The 10,000-nt window shown below is 47.2% G+C and overlaps 1 protein-coding gene across 1 annotated transcript in view; it reads left to right on the plus strand.

Moving 5' to 3' along the window:
- The window catches only part of LOC113818292 (E3 ubiquitin-protein ligase lubel), a gene marked incomplete in the record, with an annotated part of 87,401 nt that overhangs the window by 70,185 nt on the left and 7,216 nt on the right, over positions 1 to 10,000 (plus strand). Inside the window, 13 exon segments of the mRNA XM_070135889.1 lie at positions 1 to 522; positions 812 to 1,057; positions 1,285 to 1,347; positions 1,578 to 1,634; positions 2,287 to 2,877; positions 3,280 to 3,887; positions 6,134 to 6,379; positions 6,622 to 6,819; positions 7,117 to 7,254; positions 7,894 to 8,031; positions 8,808 to 8,897; positions 9,232 to 9,362; positions 9,535 to 9,639. The exon segment at positions 1 to 522 is cut by the window's left edge and continues 246 nt beyond it. Coding sequence (XP_069991990.1) covers positions 1 to 522; positions 812 to 1,057; positions 1,285 to 1,347; positions 1,578 to 1,634; positions 2,287 to 2,877; positions 3,280 to 3,887; positions 6,134 to 6,379; positions 6,622 to 6,819; positions 7,117 to 7,254; positions 7,894 to 8,031; positions 8,808 to 8,897; positions 9,232 to 9,362; positions 9,535 to 9,639 — 3,133 coding nt within the window.

Genomic DNA, 10,000 nt, shown 5'->3' on the forward strand with positions numbered 1-10,000 from the left:
CCCCGGATGCCCGGCCCAAGAAGAATTATCGCAAGTACTCGAGCACTCTTCACGTGACGCTCTCCTCGAGGAAGCCCGAGCCCTCCTCCAAAGCCCCAGCCAAGCCGTTCGACTCCCATAAATCCGAGCCGGATCTCCGGTTCTCTAACGCGTACGAGTCCATCTCAAGCGGCCAGGCAAAGCAGGAGGACCCTCTCCACCCCCCCGACTCCCGCGCCCCCCGTCCGGAGAGCCGATCTGCCCCCTCCTCCGTCAGGAACTCGCTCCTGCTCGGCGACTACGACGAGAGCGACGAAGAGGACTCGGTCAGCATCACCACCGGCAGACTGAATCTCTCCTTCAGCTCCGATGGAGTCAATGTGAAGTCGGAGCTGGTCCAGACGGAGCAGGTCGCGGCGTCCGAGCACGAGGCGGCGCTGGGGAAGGGGGCGCTGGGTGACGAGGACGAGGACAACACGGAAACATGTGTCAGTAATCCTTTAGAGACGGACGGATCGTTGGAAGAAGGGGTTAGGACGCCAGGTAACTGTGGTGATATCTGGAAGTGTAGGCTGGTCCCATGTCCGCACTAACACTCCCACAGTGTCATCACACGCCCACACGCATCGCCCCATCCTCCTCCTTGGGCATGACGCTAACTGTGCTAATTCTCTGTTCTCTCAGCTTTTGCATCACTCTCTAAAACATCCCCATATTCTTTTTTTCAAATCCCCCTCTTGCTTAAAGTATAACTGACTTCAGTATTCTTTCCCCTACCAAGTGCGAGGCCATTCAAAGAGAGCTAACGCAGGCTTCGGCTCCCCGTCCTCAGAGCGGAGTGACAAAAAGCCGGGCGAGGTGTCGAGGTTCGAGGAGCCCGGGATGGCCCAGACGCGCCCGGGCCCCGTCACCATGCAGAAGGCCACCGCCATCGTGGGCAAGGCCATCGCGAAGGCCATGGCGCGCGAGACCTCCGTCAGGGAGTCGCTCAGCAGGTCGGTGACGCCTGAGATCGGCCAGGACGCCCCCATGGTCACGCCTGAGCCGTCGGAAGAGGAGGAGGAAACTGTTGGCCAGGGTGCGTCGTCCTTGTTGGGTCGTGAGAAACACTGTGGAGAATGTCTCGTCCGCCTAGATCATGTCACCTTCCTCTGTCATCATATACATGTCAATAGCTGATGATGTGTTTATGAAATGTTCTTTGTAGGAAGTTTGGGATGAATGGTAACGATATTGAGAGTACCGTTTATTTATATTGAAAGAAGATGAAGGAAGATATCTATTAATATAGTTTTCACATTACAGCTCCGATTACCGATTCTGAAGATGACGATCACCTGCGCACGCTAGACACCATCCCTGAAGAAGGTAATCTTTCCCAACGCAGTGAAAGTGTGATAAATATGGATGATTTTTCTGTAATCTTAATATGCTTTGATTAGTGAATTCCAATGATACGTTTTATTTTCATTTGTTAATTTTTATTTTCCCTTATTTTTTTAAGCCCATTGTTTTTTAAGTCAAATTCTTCCTTATTCACATTTCTATAATGTTATCTCCCTCTCAATCTCCCAATATATTTGTCCTTTCTGTTTCAGAGGAAATCAGTGAAATGACTGAATCGGGTCGGATCATCTCCAGATCAGCGTCCAAGAGTAAGTAGAAACTCAGGTCAGAAGAGTATACAGGGCGAGTAGAGTAAATAATGTTCATCTGCAAGTAAACAGTCACTACTGTAATAGGACAGCAGGGACTTTTAATGGTATCGGTAGATCTTTTATTTAAGCGACGCTCTGCTTCCATTTCCCAGCTGTAAAGTGAGCTTCTTGCTAACACGAGCGTCCTCATGCTGCGTTCGTGCTAGCCTATGTACGCTTTCCGATCTATTATTTTTGTTCTTATCTTTTCTCTCGTCTCACAATATAGTATTCAGTTTTACATGCGTTGAATTCGTCGACACCAAAAAAGGTTTGCGAGACCAGCCACACAGGTCATTGATGGGGCGTGTCCTAAGGTCTTACATAATGAGTTCTGCTGGCAAAGTACTCATATTTGGGTATATGATTTCCACACTCACATGCCATTCACTATTGTGTATGTCTTCGAACCCGGCATCAGCTTCACTCACGTGCGAGCCTTCCGCTGCTTTGTCGGCAACACGCAGATCTAATATCACGCTTTGCTGACCTTCCGCTGTTGCATTGCCTACGCGAAGCTGTGCTGGTCTCGCTCCCCCACGGTGTCCAGGATGACCGTAGAGCCCAAATAACCCGCTTCTTGCTCTGGCCATGGCGCTTTCTCTTCTAGATCTGTTCCTTCCCTTCAACCCAACGGACGTCGTCCACCTGAACGCCGTCGGCCGCGGCGTGGCAGCCGCTGGTACTGCCTCCCCACGGCCGACCCCCTCCAGCACCGCCAAGGCTGCGTCGGACGAGAAGGGCGGCGCCCCCTCGGAGGCCGGACGCCCCGCCAGCATCCCTGAGCGGGCCGACGAGAGCGTTTCCGAGGCGCCGCACAACTACTACAACGACCCGAAGTACAACTACTACAACGCCGCCGCCGGAGCAGAGGACGCCCCCGCCGAGGCTCCGCCGGTCAAGATTGCCCCCGACGATTACGAGACCATGTACGAGGTCAAGCGAGAGCTGGACAGTTTGCGCGACACCAGCGAGGTCACGATGGGGAAGCTCAATGCCCTCATCACAAACGAAGCCCAAGACGCGGGCGACAACGACGACGAAGGTATCTATTACGAGGAGGTCGTCCTGAAATCAGGCATCGACCCTTCCTCTCAGGCAAAGACCGAAGCTGGGAGTGAACCTTCCACCACTACACCCTCACGCAGGCGCCGACGAAGGCGCCGACGTGGTCGTGGTCAGGGTGAGGGCGGCGAGGCAGGTGGGGGTCGTGGCAGAAGTCAGTAAAGGCGGACGACCTGCATGACGTCACGCCGGCATGACATTCTTGCTCCTCACACCAGCTCACTCTTCTCTGCCACTTCCTGGCCCTAATGCTTCTTTAAACACCGCAACTTTGGCGTTGGCTGAATATTTACATTTTGTTTATAATATAGATAGATAAATACCTTTTTGTTTTGATTTCTAATCTAAATTTCTAATAGTTAGATCTAATCATAGACTTGACTACCGCCCGCCATTAAATACTTCATTAAGTGCATGAGATCCAGCTAATTCAAGCTTTCTCCTCGATTTCCATATTTTGAGCATTATAGTTATGACCTTGAAGTTTCTTCCTTGACCCACGAGACACCAACCCCTGACGAGGATACTCTTTGTCTAGGAGCCTCCAGAGCAGACCAAAGTGAACCTTCTGCGCCTGCGTCGTCGGCGTTATCGTCCGCACCGCCCCCTCAGGCTCCAGCCGACACTGTACCGCCTCCGCCCGAAACGACGGCCTCAGCGTCGCCTGCGGAGCCTTCACCGGCACAAGCTGAGGCCGAAGCGTCACCGTCTGCGTCCAGTCCAGTGCCGCCTACACCAACCGAGACGCCAGCAGAAGCCGCGACTACCAAGGCCGCGGGCGGACGCCGACGGACCAGGTTATCAGACAGTAAGCCTTATTCCATGATAGAAATCGTGTCGTCCAAGACCAAGGAGGAGGCGGCAGACTCTTCTCAGCCTGCGGAAGGAGCCGCCTCCACTGCCGCAGGGACATACACCCGCCGCAGGAGACCCGGAACGGCCGCCGGCGCAGACGACGCAGGACCATCATCGACGACCAACCAGTCCTCCTCCGACTACGCCGCTGCCACTGCCTCGACGACCTCTTCGACGAGAACAAGGTCGAGGGCGAGGGTCTCGGAGTCGTCGGGAGACTCTGAAGACGATGACCGTCCGTCGAGGGTGAGCGAGGAGGATCCCTCAAAGATCCCTCATCTCTTGGTCCAGGTAACACGGCCTTAATGCTTCTCATAGCTTCGCCCTCCAGTAACCCAGAGACAAACCCCGCGTCTGCTTTCAGTTCAAACCACATTTTTTTCTTTTCTTTACTTTTTGTGCCTCAAGGGTCTTATCGCCTCATGTCTTTAATTCATTCAAATGTAAACCGTTTTTATCTTTTTTTTTTCAATATTAACTTAAGTTCTTTTATGAGTCGAGTTATCTTACACGAGAGCAGATTCGATGGCTTGTCTAACGAGTGACTATCGCCATGCATGCACTTTCTTATTATTATGTTTCTTCCTTCAAATTCTTAGGTTTAAATTGAATAAGAATAGATCGCAATAAAGTCATAGCTTTTCCGTAGTCGAACAGCATTGTCACTTGCAGAGAAGTACTACTCTCTTTGCCACCAATACGCAGTAGGCATAAAATCACAGTGTTCTCTATCGTATATTCTCCAGTATTTCTTCCTTGCTGTAAAGATAGCAATTCCAAATGCCCAAGATTGTATTCAAATGCAGAAGTAAAAGTGATTATCACTAGGCGTCTGTAGTATCTACTGTAGTTGTTTGCAGTCTTATGAGTGACCAAAATACCGTTGATCTGTGACCTCGAGTACAACGACCGAGGGACAGGTAAGCTAATGAGAGTGATGTAAACCGCTTCCTCGCAGATTCACTGAGCACAGTAGGTGTTCTAGAGGACTTCCAACGCGATTCTAGACTCGTGGTAGAGTTGTGTAAAAAAAAATATATGTATATCTATATGAAGTAGACATTTTGGCTCCGGTATATTTTCAGTTGCGGGCTGTGTGGAGTGTTTCGTTTTGGTTCAGTGTTGTCTCTGCCCTTTTCGCTAACCCACAATGATCCACCATTATTTTTTATTATTTTTTTATTTTTTTTATTTATTTTTTATTTTTTTTACTTTTTTCTTCCTTTTGCAATTTAATGTGTCGATTATACGACATTTTTGTTTTTGTTTTTCCTCTGTTTATTTCCATTTTCATCTTTGTGATTTGATATGTAGACCATACAGTATTTTTTTAGATATTCAAAATCTATTTCATCTTCATATGCCCATCTCATTTTCTCCTATATTTTTATATTGATTTTCCCTTTTTATTTGTTTATCTGTTTCGCACATGTTCAAAAGCTCACATATTCACCATATTTTTTCTTTTTTTCCCTCCTTGCACGGTGTAGCTTCCTCAACTGATTCACCAGGTTCGTACACATGCTACACATCCTATAATCGTTTTTTTGTTTTTGTTGCAGTTTTATTGTTCGTGTTTTTTGTTTGTATTTATTGTATATAGGGCACTGTCATCTTGCGATTCAGATATGAAAGACAGTGTATATCCAAGAAACGTTTTTTCTTTTCCTGCTTTTGAGTTTATTTGAGAGAATGGGAGCGAGAGAGAGAGGGGGCAGATAGAGAGACAGACAGACAGGCAGACTGACTGACAGAGACAGACAGGTAGACAGAGAGAGAGACAGAGACAGACAGGTAGACAGAGAGAGACAGGGACAGACTGGCAAGCAAGAGAGAAAATATATGGATAATTAAAAAGAAAGATAAGAAAAACAGATATCCAAAAAGATACAGACATGTAGCCAGAGACGAGGCAGAATGAACGTAGGGGATAGAGATGATACGGGTAAAAATGAAGTAAGAAAGAAAGAGAGAAAATTAAATGAGAGAACATATAAGCAAGGGGATATATAAACATGAACATAAACAGAACATGTAGAATAGAGGCAGAGACAGACGAAAAGGGCATGGGGGTTCCAAAGAGTGAGAGGATTTAGAAATGACGAACATAGAGATATATACGAGGTATAGGAAACACGGGGAAATATGGCTGACGACAGTGGGTGTGTATGTAAATCCTTTAGAGAATCCTTAAACCCAGTCCTTTCATTTTCAAGTATATCCATAGATTCGTAAATGGAACAAAAATAATTCGTTTCTTTTCTGTTACATTTATTTCACGTGTCCTTCAGCTCTCAGACTTTTCTATTCTTGCCTTTACACTAATGATCCTTCGGGATCTTGCGGATTCTCGCTGGCATTCGCTCATTCGCTTTCCTTCTTCGCCAATTTCTTCTGACTTCTCCTGTGCTCTCCGCTGACCTTTCGATGACCTTTTAGATTACCTCTTCTGCTCTTCCTTTCGCCGACCTCTCCTGTCCTCTCCTGCCCTCTCGGCGCGTCCCTCACGCCCTCAGACTCCCACTCTCGCCCGCCAGATCGAGGGTCTGAAGGCCCGGCAAAAGAAGGAGTCTGACTACCAGGAGGTGAGAGAGCTGAAGGAGCAGATCCAGCAGATGAGGAAGCAGCTGGAGGCCAAGATGGAGGAGGAAGGGAAACGGCCAGACACGCCCGAGACGCCCAAGGACGAGCATCCGCCGCCCGGGCCGCTGACAGGACCCTCGGAGGCGGCGGAGGAGCAGACCAAGACGACCAGCCCCGAGGAGGAGCAGCTCAACTTCGATGTGAGTCATGATAGCCCAAGTCTTACTTTGTTTGTGTATATAAATATTTACATATGTATATATATAGATAGATAGAGCGAGAGAGAGCGAACGAAAGAGAGGGAGAGATGTATATGTATATGGGATGCCTGTGATATCACAGCTAAGGCATATCATAGCCAATCCGTTAGTATAACAAAGTATATACATGTATGCATATAGCAAAATGTACCCCATTTCACCGTCACCCCTTCCTGCTGCAGAGAACGGTGCGTCGGTTGCTCGCCGAGGGGCACGCCGGCAGCTACGAGAAGGCGGAGCTGGCGGCGCACCTCATGAACTTCAGCTTCGACGAGGCCAACTCCCTGCAGGCCGCCGAGGAGTGCTCTTCGATCTACACGGCCCTGCAGTTCCTCCAGCAGGAGTGCGAGTTGTGCGCCGAGAAGTATCCTATGGGGAAGGTGCTGTGGCTTCTACCCTCTTTCCGTTATATTTTCTTTGTGTCATATTTTTTTCGTTCTCGGTCTAAAATAGGATTAGTTTAAATGATCTGAATTATTCACAACGGAACAAATTTTATTGTTTCTGAAGCCTCTTACAACCCACTCGGCCATATCATTTGACAGACAACAAAACAAAAGCAGTAAATCCAATACAAACCAACAATTTGAATACATCAAAATTTCTCAAACAAACGCAAAGAAAAGAAAAAGACAAAGTGACCACATAAATCCACACGTGTATTTACGTACCGGCAGATGGTGTCTATGCTGCAGTGTACCCACCGGTGCTGCTGCGAATGTGCCAAGACCTACTACACCTTCCAGATCAAGACCAAGAACATCCGCGACCTCAGGTGCCCCTTCTGTAACGAACCTGATTTGGATGCCTGCGAGGTAATGCCCCTCGGTTTCCTTTAGGGATTGGGGATGAATTTGTTAGGGAGTTAGTGATTGTTAAGTTCTTTGGTGCTGATCTAGTAATTGGGGATGTTTTTGTTCTTCCGTTAGTGATTGGGAATATCCTTGTTAGCAGTGATTTGGAAAGTAGATTTGTTTTTGTTACTTGTTATTTTTTCCTTCCTATGAGTATAACTTCTTAGTGCAGTTACTGAATGTATATATATGTCTAGATGTATATATGTGTGTGTGTGTGTAAAGAGATAGAGAGAGGAATAGAGATGTGAACAGAGATCGCGTTATATCTATACATATACTTGGATTTAGATATAGATATAGATTCATTTTAGCTCGAATAACTTATCAACATATTTCTTTCTTTGTCTTTGTTAGTGACTTAGTGATTGGGAATATTTTTGTTCTTTCGTTAGTGATTGGGAATGTCTTTGTTAGTGACTTAGTGATTGGGAATATTTTTGTTCTTTCGTTAGTGATTAGGAATGTCTTTGTTAGTGAGTTAGTGGTTGGGAATCTTTTTGTTCTTTCGATATCATCACACACTGTTCACCAAACTCTCCAACGCAAGATCTCTCTATTATGTTCAGCGAGATCACGGCCTTGTTCACTCACCCGCAGGAGATCGCCAATGAATACCTGAACAACATGGACATCCTTCTGAAGACGATCCTGGACTCGGAGACGCATGAACTGTTCCAGAGGAAGTTGCGGGACTGGACGCTCATGAAGGACCCGAACTTCCGCTGGTGCAATAAGGTGAGTCTGGGGGAGGGGAGGGTGGGGGAAGAGGGAGAAGAGAAGGAGGAGCAAGGGGGAGTGGTGGTGGTGGTGAAGGACGGAGAGAAAGTGGAGGTGAGTCCAGGGGAGGGGAGGGTGGGGGAGGAAGGATAAGAATAGGGGGAGGAGGGAAGAGTGATGGTGGTGAAGGAGGGAGAGAAAGTGGATGTGAGTATGGGGGAAGGGAGGGTGGGAGAAGGAAGGATAAGGAGGGGGGAGTGTTGGTTGTGGTGAAGGAGGGAGAAAGAGAGGGGGCTGAGTTTGGGGAGGGGAGGGTGGGGGGAGGAAGAATAAGAATAGGAGGAGGAGGGAAGAGAGGTGGTGGTGGTGAAGGAGGGAGAGAAAGAGGGGATTAGTCTAGGGAGTGGGGGGAAGAGGGATGAGAAAAGTAGGAGAAGGGGGGAGTGGTGGTGATGAAGGAGGGAGAGAAAGAGGGAAGAGAGAGGAAGGGAATTAGGAGGATGAGAGAAGAAAGAGGAATGAGTAGAAGGAGGAGAGACGCAAATATAACCTAACAATGGCATTTGCTGGAAGGAAATCACAACTAGATTAAGAAGGTGGATCCAGAGAGGAAGAGGGGGAAAAGGAAGAGATCCGCATCCAAGTTGGGCGAAGACTCACCTATGGTCAATTTCATAAAACTCTTTTCATAACTTTTTGAGTTATCCTCCTAACCAACCACCCAACAAACTAACCAACGCTACCAAAAACAACCTCTTTGATGAAGGTAATAAACCGTCGACCTTCTCTTCCAGTGTTCTTCCGGCTTCATCGCCAACCCTCGCGCCAGGAAGCTCATCTGCCCCGACTGCAAGGACGTGACCTGCGCGTCCTGTCGCGCCCCGGTGAGTGGCCGAAGGAGTAGTCGACGTCCTCTTAATTGAAGACATTTGTAGATGTATATCTTTTTTTTCTATGTTGGGGGTTTGTTTTTCCCTCAGACATGCATGTATATCTCATTTTAAAAAGGATTTTTTCTCTCTCCTTTTCCCTTACGTACTGTTGTTCTTTCTCACAGAAATGTACATGTATGTTTAATGTTTTTCTTTTTCATTTCTCCGTTTTTCCTCTATATGCAATCATTTCTCCACTTGTTTCCAATTTAGCGGCGATTCATAAGGGATCAATATTAACCCAAAGGTGCCATAGCTAACCTCCAGTTACTTTCCTCGCCCTCAGTGGGAGGCGTCTCACGAGGGAATCAGCTGCGAGGCGTTCGCTCGCTGGAAGAACGACAACGACCTGGAGGCGCAGGCGCAGGGCGTGGCTAAGCACTTGGCAGAGTGCGGGATCACCTGCCCGAAGTGCAAGTGAGTCTCCGTCTTAAAAACTTTCTTTCTGTTGTGTCTTAAACTCTGAATTCCTCTCTGTTTAGTACAGATTGGTTTTGTATATTTCATAATTTGCTAATTTGATTCCGTTTTGATTCACATGATGAGATCCAGATCTTTACTAATCCCAATATTTCTTCCTCTTTCAAAGATTCACGTACGCGCTGGCCAAAGGCGGCTGCATGCACTTCACATGCACGCAGTGCAAGTACGAGTTCTGTTCAGGCTGTGGCCAACCATTCCGCCAGGGCTCCAAGTAAGATGTCGAGACGTGGCGTTTTTGGTTGTGAAATATATCCTCTACATGAGGACTGAGTGTGTTTTATAAAATGGTGATTATAATTAAAACATTTAATCATCGTCTGTGGAATATTTATGCCTGTTTTGCATGTGTTCCTTGCAAATGGCAGTCTAATAGGCAGACGAACACAGGAAACATAATTCAGCCTTTGAATAATTTTTGCATTTAGTTTCTTCAGTTAGACCTGGAGATAAGTGTCGATTTGGAAGTAGGTTACTTACTACGGCATAGTAAGATTGTTTATAGTCATGTATTATTCACAGACTTATTCAAAATTTCTACTCTAATGTTTGTTCATTCATATAGAAAAACTAGC

Source organism: Penaeus vannamei, chromosome 21 (genome assembly GCF_042767895.1).
Source record: "Penaeus vannamei isolate JL-2024 chromosome 21, ASM4276789v1, whole genome shotgun sequence".
In the NCBI taxonomy this organism is placed as follows: Eukaryota; Metazoa; Arthropoda; class Malacostraca; order Decapoda; family Penaeidae; genus Penaeus; species Penaeus vannamei.